Source organism: Chelonia mydas, chromosome 5, assembly GCF_015237465.2.
Source record: "Chelonia mydas isolate rCheMyd1 chromosome 5, rCheMyd1.pri.v2, whole genome shotgun sequence".
Classification (NCBI taxonomy): Eukaryota; Metazoa; Chordata; order Testudines; family Cheloniidae; genus Chelonia; species Chelonia mydas.
This window is the reverse complement of record NC_051245.2, coordinates 40,254,813-40,267,387: the sequence shown is the minus strand read 5'-3', so window position 1 is coordinate 40,267,387 and position 12,575 is coordinate 40,254,813. Positions and strand designations below refer to the sequence as shown.

General features: G+C 41.9%; 1 protein-coding gene across 6 annotated transcripts in view; it reads right to left on the bottom strand.

Moving 5' to 3' along the window:
• CWC27 (CWC27 spliceosome associated cyclophilin) overlaps positions 1-12,575 on the bottom strand; it is a 209,690-nt gene that overhangs the window by 151,944 nt on the left and 45,171 nt on the right. The window contains exon 11 of one of the 6 annotated variants that reach the window (XM_043546331.1): positions 8,472-10,433. The exons of the other annotated variants lie outside the window; for them this stretch is intronic. Within the exon in view, the coding sequence (XP_043402266.1) occupies positions 10,418-10,433 (16 nt within the window). The 3' untranslated portion in view covers positions 8,472-10,417. Of the gene's footprint in view, positions 1-8,471; positions 10,434-12,575 lie in introns of those variants that run through there. 6 annotated transcript variants of the gene reach the window in all.

Sequence of the window (12,575 nt, the reverse complement as noted above, 5' to 3'; positions counted from 1 at the left end):
CGTGTATATACCAGTAATTACAAAATCTCATACTTCTAATCTGTTTAAAATACCTTTGTACACTTGTTTGGTTAAAAGGGTAGCATATAAAAGTTGTCACTGGCACTTAATCATTCTTCCCAAGGCGGGGAAAAAGGAACAATGTCAATAAATTGTGCACTTACTGTTGTATGAGCATGCATGGATCTCGGATTTAAGAGAATACACATTCATATAAATGGAGCACAATAAGATACATCTTTAACAGTTATTCACACCATAAATCAAATGTGCACTTCTTGAAGCACATACAGGGGATGAATATCACTTCTTATTTTGTGTCAAACACGAACATTTTAAATTGGTTTTAATCAAAACTTTCACTGACAGCACTGAAATGCAAGTACCACGTTGTCACATATTAATATAGGTATGCAGAAATAAGAAAATGTTGCAATGAAAAATTCCAGGCACCGCAGTAACGAAGAGTGGAACAGAAAAGAACTGAAATATTCTAAAATACAAGATAGAATGTGACAGGCAGTGCTGGGCAAGTGTCACATTGAGTTCATGCATTAATCTTTTATAGTAATACAATGTTCCTGGAGTCATATATTCCCATCTGTTACTGGTTATGTGTGACATGAATTTGGTAGTTTTAATAGTATCATACAGATGATGTAAATTTCACAAAACCTGGCATTCTTGTCATCTCTGCCCATGAAAGGACTTGACAAAAGTTGGAGGTGAGGACAAAGGGCCAATGATAAAATTGCATGGATTGCCCTGCATTATACACAGCTGTAGCTAATTAATTTCAGTGTGCTCACAAACATAAAAATCAATCAATTTAAATCTGTTTAATTTTAAGTCAAATGTTTATATATTTAATTAACAATAAAGCCAACATATTTAATAGTTTTTATTTGTTCTAGGACTAAACATGTCCAGAATGTGCCTTGATGCTGAAACTGTATAAGAATCTAAACAGAATAGAAGCTACATCAGAATAGAAGCTACATATGGTTTGCCTGATTTACTGTTCTTCAGACTGGAAAATGTTCTCAGTTGCTCAGTTAACATCAAACTTTCTTCCCACAAAGCATCATTCAATAAAGAGAGAGATTTTTTCACTCTATTAATAACTGTTTTGAAAGTATAACTACTGATTTAACATAACAGTAAAATAGGATATAAAAAGAATACTAATAAGATATGACAAAGCACCCAACAGATAGGAGTTAGCTAAAATATCTGCAAACTCAGCAGGAGCAAACAAACTGATGTAGGGCAATCCTTACTGAGATAAATATAGAATTCTATCATTTCTCTGTTTAGACTCTGAAGATTTTATCAAATTGAACAGAGAGAAATGTATTTCCAATGTTACATTAATTCTTTAACTACTGTCACTTATTAAAGCACATGTGCAATTTGATTAAAAGAGCTTTTTTTAAAAAAAAATTACTGATAAGGATTTGCTGCTTTAGTGTCCAACAATAACCCTTCCAATGTAGCATTCTTCTACAGCTACACTACATTGGCAGTAGCAACTTCTCCCAAGGAGCTTAATTCTTATTTTTGCTATATTAGATGGTAATGAACTGGGTAAATAGGGATGAACTAGACTGTAGCTAGTGTGCCATACTCTTCACGCATTCAACTCCTGGATAAAGAAATGCTTCCTCTCACAGTCTGCAAATGGCATTTGCTCTTATTCTGGAACAGGAGTGTCTTACTTGCTCTTCTCTTGTGCATAGACATCAGAGCTTTATGCTCCGGTTCCGTAACAGTAGAATAGCCTATATATCAAGGGAGGCTAGCCTAGGCATTGTAAAATGCCTTCTAGATGACAGGTTGGACATTCTTCCATTGTATAAGTTATTGTCTGCAATGCTGCCCCACAGTCACAGTATAGCGAGGAAACCAGGCCAAGCTGGTGCCCAGCTGGGAAAACTGTGGATGAGCCAGAGAGTAGTCTGTGAAGCCTGGTCCAGAATCTACAATCAAATGGATAAGGAGACATGTGCAGCAATAGACTCCTAAATTTACTTAGTGTATTAGACTCTTTTCCCCTGATGCTTCCACTCTACATGGACATAGTTTTCAGCTCCCTGGTGGCACTGATCATCCATGCATGGTAAAGGGCCAGTGGCACTCTTGTCCAAGAGTCTGTGAGCTGCTGTAGCAAAGGGATGTCAAAAGATCAGCCATGGTGTCACACTCCAGTCTGCAGAAGTGGAATTCCTCCTCTGAATACAAGTAGATCTCCAACTTGCATTTTGTGTTGTTTCCTGCCTGAGAATGTGGCATAAGTCACCCCATAAGCCAAATCACACTTGGAGTTGCAGCTAGCAAGGGATGTTAGGAGTAACAAGAAGGGTTTCTTCAGGTATGTTAGCAACAAGAAGGTGGTCAAGGAAAGTGTGGGCCCCTTACTGAATGAGGGAGGCAACCTAGTGACAGAGGATGTGGAAAAAGCAAATGTATTCAACGCTTTTTTTGCCTCTGTCTTCACGAACAGGGTCAGCTCCCAGACTGCTGCGCTGGGCAGCACAGCATGGGGAGGAGGTGACCAGCCCTCTGTGGAGAAAGAAGTGGTTCAGCACTATTTAGAAAAGCTGGACGAGCCCAAGTCCATGGGATCAGATGCGCTAAAGAAGTTGGTGGATGTGATTGCAGAGCCATTGGCCATTATCTTTCAAAACTCATGGCCATCGGGGGAGGTCCCGGATGACTGGAAAAAGGCTAATGTAGTGCCCATCTTTAAAAAAGGGAAGAAGGAGGATCCAGGGAACTACAGGTCAGTCAGCCTCACCTCAGTCCCTGGAAAAATCATGGAGCAGGTCCTCAAGGAATCCATGTCGAAGCACTTGGAGGAGAGGAAAGTGATCAGGAACAGTCAGCATGGATTCACCAAGAGCAAGTCATGCCTGACTAACCTAATTGCCTTCTACGACACAATAACTGGCTCTGTGGATGAGCGGAAAGCAGTGGACGTCTTATTCCTTGACTTTAGCAAAGCTTTTGATACAGTCTCCCACAGTATTCTTGCCAGCAAGTTAAAGAAGTATGGGCTGGATGAATGGACTATAAGGTGGATAGAAAGCTGGCTAGATCATCCGGCTCAACGGCTAGTGATCAATGGCTCCATGCCTAGTTGGCAGCCGATATCAAGCGGACTGCCCCAAGGGTCGGTTCTGGGGCTGGTTTTGTTCAATATCTTCATTAATGATTTGGAGGATGGCATAGATTGCACCCTCAGAAAGTTCGCAGATGACATTAAACTGGGAAGAGTGGTAGATGCGCTGGAAGGTACGGATAGGATACAGAGGGACCTAGACAAATTAGAGGATTGGACCAAAAGAAATCGGATGAGGTTCAACAAGCACAAGTGCAGAGTCCTGCACTTAGGACGGAAGAATCCCATGCACCGCTACAGGCTAGGGACCGAGCGGCTAGGCAGCAGTTCTGCAGAAAAGGACCTAGGGGTTACAGTTGACAATAAGCTGGATATGAGTCAACAGTGTGCCCTTGTTGCCAAGAAGGCTAATGGCATTTTGGGCTGTATAAGTAGGAGCATTGCCAGCAGATCGAGGGACGTGGTCATTCCCCTGTGTGACTAAGTGGGGAATTTTCTTGTTTTTTTCCAATGGTTTGCATGCAGAGGGGGTGGGACTCAGTTTCCCTGGGTGTTACTGGTCTAATGAGGTGATGGGAGAGAGAGTTTGTTGTTACAGAGGACCGGCGAGGGAATTTGGGACCCCAGCCAATGGCCTGGAGAATGGAGACCCCAACGACTGGGAACCTGGGGATCCGGAGGCCCAGCTCAGGAGTCACAGCCAGTTCTGGCCAGTGGGAGGACAATGGGCTGTGAAGAGAGGACCCTGTGATCTAACCAGCCAGTTCCAGCCAGAGGGGGCCTGAGGACAGAAGAGGGGAGAGGAGGCCCAGGCAACCCGGTTTACCTGGAGAGAAGACAATGGACAGAGGCGGGGCTTGGGACCAGTAATATCATATGCCCAGCTGGGAAGCAGGGGGGCTCTGGGCTGGAGAGAGAGAGCAGGCAGAGCCCACCTGGACACAGGGGAGACTTGGATGTGCTGTGCTGAGGGAGGCCAGGCCTGACGGTCCTGAGAGTTTCCTACGCTGTGTTCAAACGCTCAATAAACCCTCCTGTTTTACTCTGGCTGAGTGTCACTCCGGTCTAGATAACAGGGTTGCATTATTCCCTTTGGGAGTGGAGGCCCTGGGGGTCCAGAGCGAGTGGACTCCCTGAGGGAGCCCACGGCGAGAAACAGGTGTACTAAGGCTCAGAAAGGTGCAGCTCCAGGAGGTGGAGGGGCTTAACCCCCGAGAGAGAGTAGACCCCCAAGAAGGGCTGTCTCACTGAAAGGGAGTTTCCCCCACGGACCGCACTGGGCCAGGAGTGGGCACGACCTGGGAGTCCGTGACACCCTCTATTCGGCATTGGTGAGGCCTCATCGGGAGAACTGTGTCCAGTTTTGGGCCCCACACTACAAGAAGGATGTGGAAAAATTGGAACGAGTCCAGCGAAGGGCAACAAAAATGATTAGGGGGCTGGAGCACATGACTTAGGAGGAGAGGCTGAGGGAACTGGGATTATTTAGTCTGCAGAAGAGAAGAATGAGGGGGGATTTGATAGCTGCATTCAACTACCTGAAAGAGGGTTCCAAAGAGGATGGATCTAGACTCAATGGTACCAGATGACAGAACGATGACTAATGGTCTCACATTGCAGCGAGGGAGGTTTAGGTTGGATATTAAGAAAAACTTTTTCACTAGGAGGGTGGTGAAGCACTGGAATGGGTTACCTAGGGAGATGGTAGAATCTCCTTCCTTAGAGGTTTTTAAGGTCAGGCTTGACAAAGCCCTGGCTGGGATGATTTAGTTGGGGATTGGTCCTTGTAGCGAGGTGGTCACCTGTTCTTGCCCTGAAGGGCTGAAAAGCCAGCCCTTGGAGAGGGCTGGGGGCTAGAAGCTGGGCTGATTGGGGAAGTAGCCGCAGCTGGGCCAGGCTCCAATCAGGGCCCAGCTGGCCCTTAAAAAGGCTGGGAGCCAGAAGCTCAGACAGAGTCTCTCTGGTTAGACAGGGACAGGGAGGTGGAGGCTGAGGCCTGGCTGCAGGGGAAACTCACCTGGGGGACCTCGAGTGAGGCAGGGCTGGGGAAAGGCCTCAGGACCTGGGAAGCCCTAGGCCAGCAACTCCCCAGGCTGCAGGGCCTGGTCCCAGGCCCATATAGGTATTAGGGTTGCAGAGGGGAAGCCTAAGGGTGGGTAAAGGCAGCCAGTCCACACCCCTTGTTGCCTGTGATCATTGGCTTATACGCTGCAGTCCGTCCCAGGGTGCGAGGCTAGATGGTGACTGGCAGTAGCCAAGACTGAGATGATGTGGGGATACTGGGTGAGGGTTCCCTGGGGTGGGGGAGACCCAGGGAGTGGGGGTACTGCCAGGGGGCAGCACCCAAGGCAAGGGCACTGGGTCTTGGGAGGGACTGGGGCCAGTGGTAAGGCGGATCACCGGCCTGCAGAGGGCGCTCTGGGTTGGAAATCAAGCTAATTCCCAAGGACGACCAGCAGAAGGCACCGCCGGGTGAGTCCGAATGCTCACAGTCCTGCTTTGAGCAGGGGGTTGCACCCTCAGGATATTCTGCCCCACAGGATCACATGGGGAACTCATATTCAGCTGCTTATCCATCTGAACCCCCAAATCATTTTCAGAATCATTGCTTCCCTGGGTAGAGTCCTCCTTCCTGTAAGTATGGCCTACATTTTGTTCCTAAATATATATGTTTACATTTAGCCCTATTAAAACCCTTTTTGTTTGCTTGCACCCCCATTTACCAATGGATCCAAGTTCCTCTGTATCATTGACCTGTTCTCTTCATTACTTACCACTCCCTCAATTTGTTTTTATCCACGTCATTGATAAAAATCTTAAATATGTAGGACCAAGAACCTCTGAATCTTTGAGGGTATACCCATAACAAGTTTTTGCATTTTTAGGAGGAAAGGATTAAATAAATGTGTCTTTATTTAAACCTGTTTGCAAGGACTACATCAGAGGTTAGAGAGATTCCAGCTACATCTAGGAATCATTAATTTCACTGTACTCCCTATGTTTGTATAACAATTTGTGAAATTCATTCATATACTGTTGGGAACTTTTCCCATTTCTATTGCTGTGTGATATACAAAATTGCACAGGATGAATGATTATGCAGAACATTCAGTTTATGAGAAGATGTACAATCATTTTAATGATACACAACCAAAAAATTTTTCTTTGTGTTCTTTCACTATTAGCTGTATATTTTACCAGCATTTTTTTAAAGAATTCACAATTTCAATGTATGAAGTTAAGGTTTTCTGTATTACACCTAACATTTTTCTCCAATATGTTTAAGGAAAATGCACATTTACATGTCTGAACAAGTGTATTAATTAGAACTGAGTTTGTATAATTGAAGTTACTTCCAAAAAAACGAATCAGTGTTGCATCACTTCTTTTACATTTTGAATCAGTAATTAGAGCCTCTGGCTCAGAATAATTTCTCAGTCACTTTCCTATTCAGTATTATTTAGGAGACAATCATATGTAATATACTTAAATTTCTTTAAGGCATCTGACTTGGTAACCCACAACATTTTGATTAAAAAATAGAATATACAATTAACATGGCCCACATTAAAAACTAAGTGATAAGGTCTCAAGATATAATTATAACAGGGAATCACTTCTGAATAAGTGTGTTTTAGGAATAAAAATGACCTAATGTTGTATTTATAGATATTGATGAAACCTTAGGAAGAGTAAAGTGGGTCTTTAATTAAAGGATTTAAAATAATTCAATTCAAAAAGATCCTCCATGAAATTCACTTCGGCTACCTTACATTGCAGTATTAAAGGATCGTCCTACAAGGGGGCTTCAAGAGAAGTACAGGTACAGAGAAGGGCTACTAGGATGATCCGAGGAATGGAAAACCTGTCTTATGAAAGGAGACTCAGGGAGCTTAGCTTGTTTAGCCTAACTAAAAGAAGGCTGAGGGGAGATATGATTGCTCTCTATAAATATATCAGAGGGATAAATACCGGAGAGGGATTATTTAAGCTCAGTACCAATGTGGACACAAGAACAAATGGATATAAACTGGCCACCAGGAAGTTTAGACTTGAAATTAGATGAAGGTTTCTAACCATCAGGGGAGTGAAGTTTTGGAATAGCCTTCCAAGGGAAGCAGTGGGGGTAAAAGATCTATCTGGCTTTAAGTTTATGGAGGAGATAGTATGATGGGGTAACATGGTTTTGGTAATTAAATATTCATGGTAAATAGGCCCAATGGCCTGTGATGGGATATTAGATGGGGTGGGATCTGAGTTACCCAGGAAAGAATTTTCTGTAGTATCTGGCTGGTGAATCTTGGCCATATGCTCAGGGTTTAGCTGATCACCATATTTGGGGTCGGAAAGGAATTTTCCTCCAGGGCAGATTGGAAGAGGCCCTGGAGGTTTTTCACCTTCCTCTGTAGCATGGGGCCCGGGTCACTTGCTGGAGGATTCTCTGCTCCTTGAAGCCTTTAAACCACGATTTGAGGACTTCAATAGCTCAGACATAGGTGAGAGGTTTTTTGCAGGAGTGGGTGGGTGAAATTTTGTGGCCTGCGCTGTGCAGGAGGTCAGACTAGATGATCATAATGGTCCCTTCTGACCTTAGTATCTATGAATCTAAGAGATCTTTCTGGAATGCCCAGTGTGTTTTTAAGATTTATCCAAATTCTTAGAAAGTATTATGGTGTCTTAAATGTATACACTTTTTAAAAAAATATTACTTTATTCTACCAAAGCTTTTAGCTAGCTTATCTTGTAGATTCTGAAATAGGCCTAGCCTAGAGCAGGGCTTGTGTGCTATTAATATTACCCTAGCACCCAGGAGCCCTAGTCATAGACCAGGATCCCCATTGTGCTAGGAGCTATACAAACACAACAAAAACATGGTTCCTGCCTGAAAGAGCTTACAATCTAAGTATAAGACAAGAGAATGGATGGGTACAGACAGAGATGGGAGAGTACAAGAAACAACGAGATGGCTACAGAGGTCTACTATTAAAATACCATCTTTTAGACATAAAGATACTGGCCCTATTATAAGCCAAGCAAAAGAAAATAGACATTTAATTTTTTTAACATGCAGCTAAAATGATTACAGGAGATGACTAAGAACAGAAATAGGAAACATCCATCCCACCACTAGTTTCAGATCTATGTGGTTAATTCCAAAAACATGAGACCTTCCATTTGATTTTCAGATGTCATTATTCAGTAATCTCAAACATTTTTTCCTATTCCTTCACTGCCCAGTCACTCTCGACAGTTATTTCATAGATGCTGTGCAGCATAATATTGCCTTACTAAGGATGTTAAGCTCTTAGTTGACAGTAAAATTGATGATATACATTGTGGCAGTACCTTTCAGCCTATAGAACCGCAAAATGCTATGCAATTTTATCAAGAAATTTGGAAATGATACAGAGGAATCATTTCAGCTGCCACAGAAATGCAGCCATCTTTCAGGTGAAACAAACATGCAACGCCTATTTAGCAATTATAGCAATTTTTAGTATGCAGCAATTACAAAATTTTAGAATGTGAATTAAAGCATTTGGCTCAGGATACGGAACTTAAACACTTCTACCCATTTAAAAATCATGAGATCTTTAATGACCAGAGCTGGAATAGAGAAAAAATTCTATTTAATATATCAGTCATATGAAGATCTTCAGATTTCCTTCTAGAAATTTCATATACATGAGTGGACTATTCCTACAATTTTGGGACTTTAAAACTATTTTTACCCATGGCCACATCCTCGGTTCCTATAGGTAACCAATGCATCTCTGTATTACTTTGCTTATTTTTGTACTGTGGCTGCATGCTGTATGCCATGTAAATAAAAAGCATGAAAAATAAATGAAACTACTCTATTTATAAATGTGTAGTACCCGAGCTCCACCTACAGGATGAAAACAAACTTACATAAAGAAATTATTTTAATCATTCACTATTCTAAAGAACCATTAGACCAGATGGGGATCTCTCTATAAAACCTCCAACTGATCCTCTCAAGCCTTTAACAACCAGAGGCCTGACATTTTTAAGGCCAACTTGATGGAATTCTAAAATTGAATTTGATTCCTGATGCACGAATCTGACATTTTCTATTATCTGGAAGTATGCTTTTGATGTTAACCAGCTGTTCTGAACTTAGGAGCTTAGATATGACAGTCTGAAAGACTCAGACTTTGGCATTTCCCTTTCATACACCAAATATATAGACAACTTGACAGAATCCCCTCATGCTTCAACACTAATGTTGAATTGGATGGTCTTCTGAGTCAGAAGATTCATATACCAAAGGTCTGACACATACTGAAGCAACCAAAATTTGCTTCACCATTCTGAGTATAATTGTATTTACAGGGAGTGGTGCCTTGGATGTTGGTGCCATGAATTTCAGAAAGTGTCTAGTGTTTCCACATTGTTTTCTCTATTCTACTTTCTGACTTGTCAAATGGATTTTGTATTAAAAGAAACAAGAAGACAGACCAACTGACTAGATCTGCTGAAAAGGTTACCCTACTTAGAAGCCATTATTCTGAATGAATAAATTTAAAAGCTCAAAGACTCTGTTTGCATATTTACATTGCTGATGAGATGAATAACTGTGATAGAGACTAGATGTTCCTTGGCCCACTAAAATGCTACTAGAACCTCCCACTGAAGTCATGCACTGCTGATTCCACGCCCTGTTTGCTGACAGACAACTCCGGCAGCACTGCCTACTCTAAACAACTGAAGCTTGGACTAGACTAGGTGGAGAAATTTCATGAGACTGTCATATCACTTATTTCCTATACATTCACATGAAGAAGTCATTCTTCAAGACAGAATCATCAACCATGATAATGGGCTCACCATATCATCACACTGGGACCTAAGGTTAATACAAGTGAATTTGGATCGAACAGTGGCATGCATTTAATTTCCATGTCCGAGAATGTCAGATTCCTATCAGCTGGAAAATAACAGATTCCAGAATTTAATGCTACTGGTACAGTAAACAAGACAGTAATGACAACTGTACACACATACCCATGGCCACTAATGCTTAAAACTGATAGAATCACGCGCAGTAGTAAAGCACCTCTCCAGGGCCAAACATAGGACACAAAGATTCTTCCCAGTATCCTTATAGCTATTCCAAAGACCTTCTTTGTTTGCCATCCCTATACCTGAAGAGATGCTGTTTCCGAAAAATGAAGAGACACTCCCTTTGATGTTCCCAGTTCTGGGATGGCTATTTAATGTGGAACAGATAATAAGGCTGGAGAGCTTAATAAACTGACACACCTAGCTGATTCATTGACAAATTTTCCTGAAAGAAAGAGAATTCAGCACTTCTGCTTTAAAAGCAACCTTCAGTAAGTTCTGCGTGTAAATCTTCAGACCTTGTTTATATGTCCTATAAGCCATGCATTTAAAAAGAAAAAGAGAGAAGGGCCCGCTTTTAGTGAAGTAAGAAAATTTACACCAGTCTCACTGGGTAGTCTTTTGATGCGGGACAATTTTACAGAAAATGTGCAGCAAACTAACATAAAATGAATATGTAAAATAAATCTATAGTTTAAATGAACTTTTGAGAGTTAAACCATGATATCTTCATAGGTTTTGTGGGGTTTTTTCCCCAACTAATGGGAGGCTGACTTTCTCTGATGTGGATATTAAAAAAAAAAAATGCTAAATTGGGTTGTTCTAGTTCAAAAAGAATGCAAATTTTTTATTTGGTTAAGTAAATCAATTACACATTGACAGTCATTGAACAAAAAAACCCAATGAATAATTGTAATTCTGCCATGTGTCTTAAAAAAATTGTTTGCTATTTCATGGAACATAACCTACTATGAAAAACATTTCATAAATATTTAAGAAAAAATAGGAAAAAACATTTTGAACTGTTTTGTCAATTTAGAATGTTTTAAATTCATTTTAATTTAATGTCCAAATGTATAATAAATCTTTGTATTTCTTGTTTTCCCTACCCTCTCCCAGGCTGCCACTGCCAGCTATACAACTTCCAGCTTCTAGGAGGGAGAAAAAAGTCCTAGTGACCCAAGAAATTCCATTAAAAGTGACATGTATGTCTATTGCGGGAAGGAATGACTTTTGAACTGCTTCTTTCTTGTTCTGGTAGTTCCCTTCTTCCTAAGGTGTTACCTTATTCTGTGGACAGCCAACATCACTTTCAAATATAAGTTACTTAAATAGCTATACTGAAAGCTCACTTCACCCACTGATGTAGCTAGTTCTACAAAAAATACTTTTAAAGTGGCTTCACAACCTTTGGAGCAATTGAGACAGGATGAGGATGAGAGTTAAAGGAGAACACCTTGTTCATCAAAGCTCCACAAGAACCATTGTTAAGAGTGGAAGCTGAACCGAAGGAGGAAAACCAACTATTGTCTACACTCATCAACAATTTTCTGGTAGCAGGGCTGGGTAAGTTTTTACTTTAATTTCAAAACCTACATTAAGAGCACATAAAACAGTGAAATTTGAAGGAATTTAAAATTAAACTAAAAGATACTTTTTGGACAATTTTAATTTGTAGTCAACTTAATACACAAATAAAATAGTCCCATGATAGCTGATTAGTACTTGTGGAGAGAAAATTATTTGGTCAAGAACCTCTGGAGTACACATTTATTGACATATTTTGAAACAATTCCTAAAGTTTGATATTATCCACCCATAATATCTCCCTGTACATCATCTCAGGCACAGATGCTTAAAAACACACATACATGCACATGTATAACTTGTTCTGATAAATAACAACTGAGGGCTTTTCTTAACTACTGGGGTAAGTTGACCTAAGTTACGCTACTCCAGCTATGTGAATAACGTAGCTGGAGTCGACACAGCTTAGGTCAACTTACCCCAGTGTCTTCACTGCGCTGCGTCGACGGGAGATGCTATCCTCCGGTCGACTTATCTTACTCTTCTCGGGGAGCTGGAGTACTGGAGTCAACTGGAGAGTGCTCTGCCATCGATTTAGCAGGTCTTCTCTAGACCTGCTAAATCGACACCTGCTGCATCGATTGCAGCAGGTTGATCTCCCCAGTAGTGAAGACAAGCCCTAAGGCTAAGATTTAGTCACAGGTGTTTTTAGTAAGTCATGTACAATAAACAAAAATTCAGGGACTCTGACTTGTCCATGACTTCTATTATAAATACCCCTGACTAAATCTTAGCTGATTTTAGGGCACTGCCGCTCTGGGGAGCTCCCAGGGGCCGCTGCTCTCAGGAGTTCTGGATGCCTCTGCTCTGTGGGGTCCCAGGGTCCAACAGCTAGCCTCTGCTCCGGCAGCAGGGGCTAACTGTTTCTGGTCACCCCCGGGGCCGCTGCTCCAGCCACCTCTAGGGCAGCCCTCAGGACCGCTTCTGCTCCGGTGGTCTCCATGGCCACTGCTTGGGCAGTCTCAGGGACAGCTGCTACTCAGGTGGTCCCCAGGGCCAG